The sequence below is a fragment of the Rhinopithecus bieti genome, unplaced genomic scaffold, assembly GCF_001698545.2.
Source record: "Rhinopithecus bieti isolate Rb0 unplaced genomic scaffold, ASM169854v2 scaffold_2453, whole genome shotgun sequence".
Lineage (NCBI taxonomy): Eukaryota > Metazoa > Chordata > Mammalia > Primates > Cercopithecidae > Rhinopithecus > Rhinopithecus bieti.
The window spans coordinates 4,197,140-4,211,522 of record NW_016804447.1 but is presented as its reverse complement, the minus strand read 5'-3'; the positions used below and the strand labels follow the sequence as shown (position 1 = coordinate 4,211,522).

The 14,383-nt window shown below is 34.9% G+C and overlaps 1 protein-coding gene across 1 annotated transcript in view; it reads left to right on the top strand.

Moving 5' to 3' along the window:
- EEA1 (early endosome antigen 1) overlaps positions 1–14,383 on the top strand; it is a 165,493-nt gene that overhangs the window by 130,159 nt on the left and 20,951 nt on the right. The window contains 6 exon segments of the mRNA XM_017868342.1: positions 5,437–5,476; positions 5,479–5,590; positions 5,593–5,762; positions 6,479–6,578; positions 7,040–7,062; positions 9,061–9,255. Of these exon segments, the coding sequence (XP_017723831.1) occupies positions 5,437–5,476; positions 5,479–5,590; positions 5,593–5,762; positions 6,479–6,578; positions 7,040–7,062; positions 9,061–9,255 (640 nt within the window).

The window sequence follows — 14,383 nt, the reverse complement described above, 5'->3', positions numbered from 1 at the left end:
TAAAACTGTTGGATTTTGATTAGAATTGCCTTGAAGCTATAAATCAATTTGGGGAGAAGTGACATCTTAACAACACTGAGTCTTCTAATACACAAGCATGTATCTCTTTATCTACTTGGGCCTTCTTTAATTTCTCTGAGCAGTATTTTATTGTTTTTAACATAGACATCTTTTTTTTTTTTTTTGAGGCAGAGTCTCACTCTATCGCCCAGACTGGAGTGCAGTGGGGCGATCTCGGCTCACTGCAAGCTCCGCCTCCTGGGTTCATGTCATTCTCCTGCCTCAGCCTCCTGAGTAGCTGGGACTACAGGCGCCCACCACCACACCCCGCTAATTTTTTGTATTTTTAGTAGTGACAGGATTTCACCGTGTTAACCAGGATGATCTCGATCTCCTGACCTTGTGATCCGCCCACCTCGGCCTCCCAAAGTGCTGGGATTGTACATCTTTTGTTAAATTTATTCCTGAGTATTTTTTAATGCTATTGTAAATGTAATTGTTTTTTAAATTTAATTTTCCACTTATGACTAGTATAAAAATGCAGTTTTTAAATATATATTGACTTTTCTGCCCTTTAACCTTGCTCAATTTACTTTTTAGTTTTAGTAGTTGTTTGTAGAGTCCTTGATGTTTTCTAACTAGACATTCATGTTATCTGTGAATAGAGACAAATTTACTACTTCCTTTCCAACCTAAAGGCCTTTTATGTTTTTTTTCTTGCTAGCTAGGGCATCCAGTAACATTTTGAATGTAAATAGTAATGGCAAACATCTTTGCATTACTTCTAATCTTAGGCAGGAAATATTAAATGTTTCATCATTAGGTTTGAGGTTAGCTGTAGGTTTTACTGAGATTCCTTTAATCAGATTGAAGACATTACCTTTGATACCTTTTATATATTAAAAAAAAATTATCGGCCTTGTTGTTTATGCCTGTAATCCCAGAACTTTGGGAGGCCAAGGCAGGCAGATCATCTGAAGTCAGGAATTCGAGACCAGCCTGGCCAACACGGCGAAACCCTGTCGCTACTAAAAATACAAAAATCAGCTGGGAGTGGTGGCACATGCCTGTAATCTCAACTACTCGGGAGGTTGAGGCACGAGAATTGCTTGAACCCAGGAGGCAGAGGTTTCAGTGAGACAAGATCACGCCACTGCACTCCAGCCTGGGCAACAGAGCGAGACTCCATATCAAAAAAAAAAAAAAAGATTACAAAAGAAACAATTATTGTGCTTGAATTGAATTTTATCACCTTTTATTTCTGTATCTGTTGATATGATCATATGGATTTTCTCTTTTATTCTGTTAATATGGTCAGTTACATTCATTGATTTACTATTAAACCAGCCTTGCTTTCCTGGAATAAATTAACCTGACTGTGCTGTATTACCTTTTTATGTATTGCTGTTTTTGATTTGATAATACTTTGTTAAAAATTTTTCATATATTTATGAGGGATATTGGTCTGTAGTAGTCTTTTAATATCATTGTCAGGTTTTGATATCAGAGTTATACTGGCCTTAAAAAGGAATTGAGAAGTATTTCCTCTTCTTCTCCTTTCTGAAATAGTTTGTATGAGATGGATATTATTTTTTTCTTAAATGTTTGATGGAATTCACTAGTGAACTGGCTAGGCTTAGAGTTCTCTTTCTGGGTTGTTTCATTTGGGTTTCAATTCATTTAATAGATAGATATAGAGCTATTCTAATTTCCTGATTTTCTTTCTTGAGTCAGTTTTGGTAAATTGTGTCTTTCAGAAATGTGTTCATTTCCTCTAAACTTCAAATTTATTGGCAATTGTTGATAATATTATACTTTTGAAGTCTGTTAGGATCTGTAGTAGTATTCCTCCTTTATTCTTAATAGTGGTAATTTGTCTTTTTAAAAATCAATTAGAGATTTATCAGTTTTATCAGACTTTTGTAAAAAAAACTTTTGATTTAATTTTGTCAATTTTCTATCTTATTTATTTCTCCTCTTTATTGTTTCCATCTTTAGACCTTAGTGTTTACTTTGCTTTTTTTTTAAATAGCTTTTGAATGTGAAAACTTCTCTGTCTGTCTACATTTTGTAGTATCTGTTTCTTTTTTTCAGTTACCTGCTTTTCACTTGTCAATGCTAGATGTAAGATTTCTGCAGATGGTAGTATGTAGCCTTATTCTAATAACATCAGTGTATTATGACAGTTTTGCCACAGATGAAATAAATTATCTTGAAGGAGGTTTCTTTTCTAATTTGCACTAAAGTGCTCAATGAATTAATGGCTCCTCTGAATATAAGGGTGGATTGGTTTAGAAGATATTGGGACCTATAAGATTTATTGGTATATGAAATTTCAGGTATCTCTAGTGGCAGAATGGGTATGTGCTTCTGAACATATATAGCCACAAAAGTGCTTAGCTACAGCATCATTCCTTCACTCCCAAGGTAGAATTAATCTCTTGCCCAGCTTACCCTTGATGTTGATGCTGAACTTGGGTCCTGCCATGATGAGATCTTCAGTGAACACATCACTCACCATTATTTTGATGGATGAAAATCAGTTCCACCCAATTCATTTGAATATCTTCTATATGAGTGGTTACATTTGATTAAATGTTGTCTTTAAACACCAAATCACCTACTCTGACTGAGTTGATGGACTTGACTTGTGTCAAGGGGATGAGGACTCTTGACTGTTACAGTAGTAAAGGTAGAGACTAAGAACCTGAGAAAAGTCCTCTTCAGAAAGATGAAATAAAACCCATCTGAGTTGATGATTAAGTTGTTTCATACCTTCATGGTTTTCATCCTTGTTTGGGGATAAGATGGTGAAAATATTCTCATTTTCATATCTAGTAAATTGGGTCCTCATACTTTGAATCGGAGGTTATAGAAGCACATCTTGTGCCTCTGGGGTGGCATTCCTCCTCACTGTAGTTTCCAGTGCCTAGGTATTTGAGGAGCATATCTCATCCATTACATTACCAACCAAATGGTTCGTCATTATCTCTAGAATGCAGTCATCAGTCCATGAAGATCATCTTTGAGATAGCTTTTATTGTCTTCCTCAAAAACCCTGCAGGCCCACTGGTTCTTTCTCTTTCCAATGGACCCAATGGAAGTGGACCCATTTTCATTCTATGTTCTAATCTCATGGTTCAGAATTCACTTACAGGGCTCCCACATCCTATTGGGGTAGGAAAACCTTTAAAACTAAGATCTTTCTTGTCTATGTACTCTGTACATACATTTCTCCTCTGAGGTCTTACATTTCTAGAGTACTACCTAGGCAAGGAGGGCTGGGGTCCCTTCTGCTCTTATATCAGATAAACATATTGAGACTTTGACTAAACCCCACCCATGAGCCCAGGGCTCAGCCCATATAAGAGGATACAGGGCTTCCCTTTTTGAGAGCCCACTTAAATTTATACACCCAATGTTACCCTCCCATCTTACAATGTATTTTCATTCCTCTGCAGTTTAATGTATTTTCTGATTTCCTTTGTGATTTCTTCTTTAATGTGTAGGTTATAAGTATGTTTACTTTCCAAATATTGAGGCTCTCCTAGATATATTATTGTTACTGATTTTTTTTTTTTTTGAAACGGAGTCTCACTCTATGCCCAGGCTGGAGTGCAGTGGCATGATCTTGGCTCACTGCAACCTCTGCCACCCAGATTCAAGCGATTCTCCTGCTTCAGCCTCCTGAGTAGCTGGGACTACAGGCACCTACCATTATGCCCTGCTAATTTTTATATGTTTAGTAGAGATGGGGTTTCACTGTGTTAGCCAGGATGGTCTTGATCTTCTGACCTCGTGATCCGCCCTCCTTGGCCTCCCACAGTGTTGGCATTACAGGTATGAGCCCCTGCGCCCGGCCCTAATTTCTAATTTAATTCTATTGTGGTCAGAGAACATTCTTGGTAAAATTCAAACTTTTGAAAATAAGTCTTATTTAAGGCCCAGCATATGGCTTATCATAATTAATTTTCCATGTGCACATATATGTACTCTGTGTTATTAGGTGGAGTGGCCTATAAATAACAATTATGGTGCTGTTCTTATTATCTATATTCTTGCCAATTTGTTCCTCTGGTTGTTCTATCAGTTTCTAAGAAAGAGATATTATAATTTCCAACTATGATTGTGGACTCATGTATTTCTTCTTTGAGTTACTTAAAAAAAACAAACAAGAAGTTTCACAGGACTATGTAAGCCTCTATTTCTGTTTTGCTTTCTTTGTTTCACATAATCTTGTGATTTTGTAATTAATTTTGAAGAAGTTAAGCAGCCTATAAATAAATATACCAAGTCTTAATTTTAGGGTTGCTTGACAGGGATTTTAACTACATTAAAATGGTAAAATAATATTAGTGTAATAACTTTTCCATTTGGACCTTTAAAAATCAGGCAGGCATAGTATCTTGTGAACCTATTAAGCTTTAACATCCTTTCTAGCTATTTTTAAGGAGGTAAAAGTGTGTTTCTAGAACTAAAAAATTAGATTTCGAGGTATAAATACAGTTTTGATATTGTATTAATACACAATTTCAAATACTTTATTAGTACATCTTTTAACAACCTCCCTTTAACATATTGTTGAATTATTTTTATTGGTTATCAATTTATTCTGATTACATTGGAACTAGTGTGCATTCTAGAAATACTGTTACTTAGCATCTGGTTTTGACTTTAAAAATGGCTATTATTTATAGTGTATCGGGGTTTTGCAGTATAATTGCATAGTTTCTTTTTATGAAAACAATAAAAGGTCTATAGCTTTCTAAAGCTATAACTTTATTTCTTCCATTCTTGTTGCTTTTTTCATTCGTATATAAGAGACCTATATTTAAGGACAAAATGATAACAAAGCCTTGTGTATAATCTGCTAGGTTCTAGGGTTAAGTAAATGCATTGTCTTCCTCTTGTATTGTAAATAAAATATTTCTTTCTTTTTTTTACTTTTATTTTTTTCTGGGGTTAGCCATAAATATTTTGAAGTTTAAGAGCTGTCGCACATAATGTGTTTCATGTTTTCAGGAAAGAGGACAAAGTCTCTCTGTGTGGAGAACTAACATAATAAATAGATTCTTTATGGAAAGACGTTCTGGGCTGTTATAGACTAAAGGGTCTGTGATTTACATAGTTTTTTTCCCTGGGATTTATTTGTGGTGGACAAAAATGCATTAAGTCAGGAAGCTTAGATTAGTTTTGTCTTCACCTACTAAGCTTATATGGACTTGGGAAAAATAATCGTACATCTGTTAAATGATTCAAATGAGATGTTCTTAAAGTATTTTTCAGTGGTATGATTTTATGGAAATTAGATTTTTACTTGTGAACATTACAAAAAAAAAGTTTCAGAACTCAGTAATTGTTTATGATTTAATTTTGAATGGTAAATAGAAATAGTCAATTATGGTTATTTAAAAAGATTTTAAAAAAAATATTTAGAGTATCAGTAAAGATTGATCTACAGAAAAAATCTGAAGCCCCTTGGAAAATATCAAGCAAAAGCTTACCAAGGCAAGAGGAAGAAAAAAAATCCTGAAACAAGAATATGAAACTTTAAGTCAAGAAGCAAGATTCAGCACAGAGGGAATGAATAACAAATTCAAACAACAGTGAACAGGAACTACAAGTAAAAATGGAGAAAGAAGCTTTAATGGACAGAGCTTTCTACAGTAAAGGAGAAACTATCAGAAGTTTCTATTCTTTGAAAAACTTCCAAAAGTGAATTGAAAGGGGAGAAGTGGAGGAAAAGCGCTATATTAGACTTGGTTAGTAGTGGTACATTTACTTTCTTAAGTAGAAGTGATCATTTTATTTAAATTTTATTTAAAATGTACTGATTTTCTGCTTAATTCACAGTTCGCTTTTCTTTCCACATTGAAATAATTTAAAGTAGTTCTTATGAGGAAATTAATTGGGATTGCTTAACCTGAGAAGAAGCCCAAGATAATAATGTGGGTGTGTATACACCTGTGAGCACACCATTTTCTGAAGGCCAAGAATATTTTCAGTTGAATATCACAGTCTTTCTCATGTGTGTTATTATGTTCCTTTCTGTTTGGTGAAAACATTTTCTATCTGTACACCTTTCCTATTGTGATCACTTTTTAATTTATTGTTTTCTAAGTTTTCTTGCTTCCATTTTCTTGAAGCCCATTGCTGTAAAAGTAGTGTGGCAAGTTAATTATAATGAATTGTGTGACATAAAATGTGATTTCTAAAGTGTTCTAAGATATCATCTTAATATTGTTTAAAATATGTCATTGTGACTTGGTTGATGATCAAAACCCTTAGTGTTTTGTTGTCTCTCCTCCATTATTTCTGTAATATTTTCCTAGTTTTATCATTGAAATGGATGATCCTGTCTCAGCTCATCGATAATTTTAGTTTATTTCCTCGTGTGTATCTTACTAAGGTTATAAACTAAACTTCTTAAGGTTATTACAAATATTTTTTATGTAATATAGTTTTCATTTTTTTTAAGGAGAAAACTTGCAAAGAATTAAAGCATCGACTTCAAGTGCAGATGGAGAACACACTTAAGGAACAGAAGGAACTGAAAAGTCACTTGAAAAGAGAAGGAGGTAAGATTTTCTTTTTTCTGTAACATAAAACGTATAAAGTGTAGTAAGGTCTTTATATTTTCAAATAAATATATAAAGTATGTTTGTTCTTGGCAGCATTTCCACAGATAATTTTTTTAATAGTTTTAAGAAAATAAGCATTTTCACATTGATATTTAGGTCATAGGTTTATTTCTCTGAAATATAACAAATCATGTATATAGTTTAAAACTGTTATTTATATTTTACCTACTATTAAAAAGACTTAAGCTAGTTTATAATCAAAGGTCCAGATAAAGAAATATAATTAATAAAGGTAGAAAATTGAGTCAGCTGACTACAGAGTTAAGGACCATTTTTATGATTGAAAAAAAATCGTAAAAGGCTTTCCATAGAAATGACCTTTATTTCATGGACTCTTATGGCTCTTTAATTCATGGACATTTATACTCATACTAATGTATACTTGATAATTGTTGTAGAGCAACCAAAATATTTTTCTGTGGTTAGTGCTTCTGTTGTTTCCAGCAAAAACAGACAAGCAAACGAGTAAACAAATGGGTATAATATATGGTTGTTACTCTCTGAAGCCATACCTGCGAGCTACTAGAGTCCAGGCATGCAACTTTCGAGAAAATTGGATTTGATAAAGGAGCAAGACGTAGTACTGACAAGTATTTGATGTGATTGTGTTCTAGTTGTTGATTGAAAGCAGACTTGTGTTGTAGATGCCAGCCATGTAAGTAGCAAAATTATAATTGCTTCATGCCCAAGTTCTGAATCAAGATTGTCCAAATTTATATTCTGGCTATGCCATTTATTAGCTATGCCATTTTGCCATCTTTTAGACAAAATACTTAGCCTCTGTGCTGTAGTTTCTATATGATAGAGTCTACATGAATCTATGTGGTAGAGTTATTGTGAGAAATAAATGTGTTAATATCGTTAAAGTACTCAGGACACTGACTATAATGCAGTAAATGCTCATACTAGTTATTATTTTGTCCTTGGTTATCATATCATATCATATCATATCATATTATATCATCCTTATTGTCATACTGTTTGACTCCTATTTTGCATAAAAATATTTTGCTATTCATTGTGGAGATAAGCTGAGACATCTATGTATAACAGTAACATTTTTTCAAAGGTAACTTTGGATATAGTCAAATGCTCGAATGTAATGCTAGATTCTTAGTGAAATATGCATAGAACATGAAAACATGACTTTGTTTGGAGGGTGGGATATAATAGTGATTTACCTTGGTGATAGAGGAACCTCAGTGTGACTTCTGTATGATGACTGAATTTGAGCAGAAACGTATCCTGGTGGATTGTACAAACAAGGTAGTAGTAAAATATGCCCCAGATCTCTAAATGAGGCAACTATTCTGCAGTGTATTATTATTATTATTTTAAACAGAGTCTCGCTCTGTCACCCAGGCTGGAGTTCAGTGGTGCAATCTCAGCTCACTGCAACCTCCACCTCCTAGGTTCAAGCGATTCTCCTGCCTCAGCCTCCCAAATAGCTGGGATTACAGGTGCCCACCACCATGCCTGGATAATTTTTGTGTTTTTAGTAGAGACAAGTTTCACCATGTTGCCCAGGCTGGTCTTGAACTCCTGACCTCAACTAATCTGCCCGCGTTGGCCTCCCAAAGTGCTAGAATTATAGGCGTGAGCACCTGGCCTGTGCAGTGTAATTTTAATGGCATCAGACAGATACTAAATGTATTTTGTCAAAAGTGATTTTGGTTTTGTCATAGTTACTATAGAGCTATTCTTTGTGACAGCTGTGGCCAACGGGCTTAGTGGCATATGAGAATATTCTTTTTTTTCTTTTTTTTTCATTATTTTTTGAGACGGAGTCTCTTGCTCTGTTGCCCAGGCTGAAGTGCAGTGGCGCGATCTTGGCTCACTGCAAGCTCCGCCTCCCGGGTTTACACCATTCTCCTGCCTCAGCCTCCCGAGTAGCTGGGAATACAGGCGCCCGCCACCAGGCCTGGCTAATTTTTTTGTATTTTTAGTAGAGACGGGGTTGCGTTGTGTTAACCCGGATGGTCTCAATCTCCTGACCTCGTGATCCGCCCGCCTCGGCCTCCCAAAGTGCTGGGAATACAGGTGTGAGCCACCACGCCTGGCCGAGAATGTTCTTGAAAGACAATAGACATCCAGCAATCTAGACATTGATGTTGACATACCTATTTTCCGTGATACAAGAAAATACTAATCTAAATCATTTACAAGCTGTAACTATACAATTATAAGTTAAAAAGAAAGGTAGTGTTAAACAAATAATAAAGATTAATCCAGCATGTCACCTAATAGTGAATAGTGTTGGTTATAAAAGCAGTATGAGGGCAGGTATCTTTATTAATTATCTGTAGCCAACAGCCTCAGTAGTTTCTTCCTAGAGTAGTGCCTGGAGTGTAGTAGTTACTCAGTAAATTGTCTTTTGAATGAACAAATGAAGGCTAAATAGATTTTTTTTTTCTTTCAGGCTTCTCATCAGTTGAAATTGGAACTCAATTCAATGCAGGAACAACTTATACAGGCCCAGAATACTTTAAAACAAAAGGAAAAAGAAGAGCAACAACTTCAGGAGAACATAAATGAGCTAAAGCAATCAAGTGAACAGAAGAAAAAACAAATTGAAGCACTCCAAGGAGAGCTTAAAATTGCTGTTTTACAGAAGGTAGTGATATATTTGTTTACTTTTATAGGAAGAAAACTTGACAATTAAGAAAATAGTATGATGATTAATACAGACAGATGAGTTGCAACATAGAAAAGTTTACATAAGTTAAATTTTTTCCAAGTTTAATGTATGAAAGCATTTGAATGTATTATCAAATACCTGAGTCTGGATTTCCATTCACTATAACTCTGTTGTCAGATAATTGTTATTTAAAATTATAGTACTAATCATTTGATAGACATGAAACTACCTTATTAAAAATAATATATAACTGGCCAGGCGCAGTGGCTCACGCTTGTAATCTCAGCACTCTGAGGCAGGTGGATCACCTGAGGTCAGGAGTTCAAGACCAGCCTGGCCAACATGGTGAAACCCCGTCTCTACTAAAATACAAAATTAGCAGGGCATGGTGGTGCATTCCTGTAATCCCAGCTACTTGGGAAGCTGGAGCAGCAGGCGGAGGTTGCAGTGAGCTAAGATCATGCCACTGCACTTCAGCCTGGGTGACAGAGGAACTGTGTCTCAAAATACTACCACTACTACTACTACTACTACTACTACTGCTACTACTACTACTACTACTACTACTGGTAGTAGTAATATATAACTAACACTTAAGGAAATAATTTGTGCAACATTCATAGTGTATTAGAAAATTTAAAGGAATTTAAAATAAATCATTCTTATTAAGGGCTGAGAACAAAATTACAAAGTGGGGTATCTTAAAACATTCACTAGCATAAAGCTTCATATAGTTTTAATTATTTAATATTTTAGTGGTTTCCATTTCTAAACCTATTCTAATTTATTACTGAGCATGTTTTTTATTCTTAAGTGTTTTAATACTTGTCCAGACCAAGAGTTGGTAAAATGGATTATACTTAATATGAAATATTTGAACAAAATGAGTTCCTTCTCTACTGTTAGTATGTCCATGTTAATTGGTCTGTGGAGAAGACCGTAGAATCCCTAGTATGTAGAATAAACTAAATATATCATGCCATTAAGAGTTGGCTGTCATACTACTAAAGTACAAAGTATGTAAATAAAACAATCAAAATACACATTTTATGTTGACCACTGTTTTGTAACTATTATTATGCTACTTAACAAAATAGTAGTTCTCTAATAATACAGCCAAGAGTAGACAAATGTGTCTATTATTTTGTTTGTGTTACCATATGTAATCAAAAGTCAACATATAATTATCACAGTGCATACTTGGTTGTATGCTTTCATATCCTGAGGTCATTTTCTTCAAAATATACTAGCCTTGTATCCAAATATTTACAAAATCTTCATTTTACAGCATCGTAACTTATGAAATAAAAAATACAAGTCTTTTAGCCTGTTTTCTTATTTAAAATTATGAGTTATAATAATATTTTGTTTGGATTTGTGATTAATATATATCGCCTGTACAGTTGACCCTACATATCTGTAGATTCTGTAACTGCAGTTGGAATTGAAAATATTTGGGAGAAGAAAAGCAATAAAAGTAACAGTACAGCATTAAAAAATAATACAAAATTGGCTGGGCACAGTGGCTCACACCTATAATCCCAGCACTTTGGGAGGCTGAGGTAGGTGGATCACTTAAGGTCAGGAGTTCGAGACCAGCCTGGCCAACATGGTGAAACCTTGTCTCAACTAAAATACAAAATTAGCTGGGCATGGTGGTGTGCACCTGTAGTCCCAGCTACTCCAAAAGCTGAGGCTCCAAAAGGAGACTCACTTGAACCCCAGAGGCAGAGGTTGTAGTGAGCCAAGATCACGCCACTGCACTCTAGCTTGGGCAACAGAGTGAGACTCTGTCTCAGAAAAGCAAAACAAAATGAAACCAAAACACCCAAAATTTAAAATACAGTAAAACAACTATTTATATAGCATTTATGTTGTGTTAGGTATTGTAAGTAATCTAGAGGTGGTCAAGTCAGGCAGATCTGAATTTAAATTTTGTTTAATTTTATTAAATTTGGACACACATTAACTTACTGGTCATAGAGAAATGATTCATCCTTCTGAGCTCAATTTAATGTTGTCATAGAGTTGTTGTAAAGATTGAGATAATGTATTTAAAGTTTCTAGTACTGTGACCCATACAATGTGGAAGTAAAACAGTTGTTGGATACTATATGGAAGTATAGCAAACTGTGACTTGGGAGTGTCAGTGTATAGGGTAGACCATGTAGTAATAGGCTGTGACAAAGTTATCATTGTCACTGGCCCATGGTGAAGTAGGGAAAACAAGGATAGTGTTTAAATGGGTATAGATGTATGTGTGTACACACTTAAATATATATATAAAACATATATACACACATTATATCTAGATATGTAGTTTTATGTCTACAGCTATAGAGTTATATATATAAATAGATATCTATAGATACATAGTTTTCCACATTGAAGGTCATAATGCACTTATACATTTTCTACATATATATAAATAAAAGTAATATTACAGCATTAAAATAATACCAAAATTTAAAATACAGTAAAACAACTATTTACATAGCATTTATTTTGTAATGCTGTGTTACCTAATGGTATTGTAAGTAATCTAAAGATGATTTAAAACATTTTATATATAGCATAAGACTATTTGGGAGTTACTGATCTAGAATCAAGAAAGCATGCTGTTAAGTCAACAATCCCTTACCAACTTTGTTCAAAATCTAATGTGGAAATATAAAATGAATAAGATATGGCCCCTTACTCTTAAGCAACTTATAATTTAATGAGAAAGCAAAATGTAAGTGGAAAAAAACCGTATTATATAATGGAGCAGTTATCAACTGTTGCATTTATTTGTTTTTTGTTTTTTGTTTTCCATTTAACTTCTTCACTAATGGATTTGAGTTCTTCAAAGAGAACTTTGTCTGTTCTAGCAAATAAGCTCTTAATCATTTTTAAAAGAATGGATGAGTTTGTCAGAGGAAAAATACTGAAAGCCCAAACATGAGCCCAAAGAGCTATTATGGCCTTTGTTGAGACTTCACAGAGAGCTTAGAGGAGGGAGGGATTGCATTGGGGAGTTATACATGATATAAATGATGAATTGATGGGTGCTGACGAGTTGATGGGTGCAGCACACCAACATGGCATAAGTATACATATGTAACAAACCTGCACGTTATGCACATGTACCCTAGAACTTAAAGTATAGTAAAAAAAAAAAAAAGAGAACGATAATTAAAGAGTAAGAAACCTAGATTTATGAAAAAATGTTAAAGAAAATAAGTAGTATTTTAGAAAAGAAAATGTGTAATTGCATTATGACCTTCAGTGTGAAAAAGATATCCAGCAGTTCTTCAATATTAATTGGAGGAAGAACTCTATGAAAGGAAGATGGCATGGGATATTATCAGATACTGTGTAGGGAGATCGGCTCTCTGCTCCCCCATAGGCAGTTAGCACCAATTCCTATCACTCTGTTTCCTAGGTTTCTTGAATCCATCCTTCTCATTTTCCACTGCTACAGCTTTAGTCCAGACTTCTTTTTCTCTTATCTAGGCTGTTAATATGGCCTAATAAATGTTCCAGGCCCTCCAGTCTATTTTTCATTCATTCATTTGTTTGAGAAATATTACTAGGCACTTATTTTATGCCATGACACAATTGTAGGTGCTGAAGACATAGCTGTGAACAAAACAGACATGGGACCTGTTATTGTGGAGCTTATACTTTAGTGGATAAACTAAACAGAAAGGTATGAAAGATAGTGATGGGACATAATTCTACTAAAGGTTGGATGATCAAAGAAGCTTTGCTGAAAAGATTTGAATTGATATTGGTATTTTCTAAAAACAGATGACTAATATGGTTAAATTTGGTTGTGAGGGAGATGGTAACATGAGATGAACTCAGATAATTAGACAGGGGCCAGATCGTTTATATGCAAATTCGATTATGAGATAACAGAATGGTATATTTTATTCTAAGGGCAATTCGACTCTATTGGAGAATTTAGAACAGAGAATGGTGGGGATTGACTAAAGGGAAAATAAAGGAGCAAGCAGGAAAGGCATTGAAAAACTATCGGAATGATCTGGACAGTATGCCATGATAGCATGAACTAAAGTGTTAGAAGTGAATGATTTGTGAATATATTTTGGAAGTTGAGTCATCAGGACTTTCTGATAGATTCAAAAGTGAGAGGTAATAGGAAGAGGATCAAGGATAACTTGGGTTTGTGCATGTGGGTAGATGGTAATGCCATTTATTGGGAAAAGTAGCAGCTTTTTTTTTTTTTCTTTTATTTAAGTTCTAGGGTACATGTACACAACATGCCGGTTTGATACATAGGTATACATGTACCATTTTGGTTTGCTGCACCCATCAACTCATCATTTACATTAGGTATTTCTCCTAATGATATCCCTCCTCCAAGGCTCCCACCCCCCGACAGACGCTGGTGTGTGGTGTTCTCTGCCCTGTGTCCAAGTGATCTCATTGTTCAATTCCCACCTATGAGCGGGAACATGCAGTGTTTGGTTTTCTGTCCCTGTGATAGTTTGCTGAGAATGATGGTTTCCAGCTTCATCCATGTCCCTGCAAAGGACATGAACTCATCCTTTTTAATGGCTGCATAGTATTCCATTGTGTATATGTGCCACATTTTCTTAATCCAATCTATCATTGATGGACTTTTGGGTTGGTTCCAAGTCTTTGCTGCAATAAACATATGTGTGCATGTGTCTTTACAGTAGCATGATTTGTAATCCTTTGGGTATTTACCCAGTAATGGGATTGCTGGGTCAAATGGCAATTCTAGTTCTAGTTCCTTGAGGAATCGCCACACTATCTTCCATAATGGTTGAACTAATTTGCACTCCCACCAACAGTGTAAAGTGTTCCTATTTCTCCACATCCTCTCCAGCATCTGTTGTTTCCTGACTTTTTAATGATTGCCATTCTAACTGGCGTGAGATGGTATCTCACTGTGGTTTTGATTTGCATTTCTCTGATGGCCAGTGATGATGAGCATTTTTTCATGTGTCTGTTGGCTGCATAGATGTCTTATTTTGAGAAGTGCTTGTTCATATCCTTTGCCCACTTTTTGATGGGGTTGTTTGTTTTTTTCTTTTAAATTTGTGTTCTTTGTAGATTCTGGATATTAGCC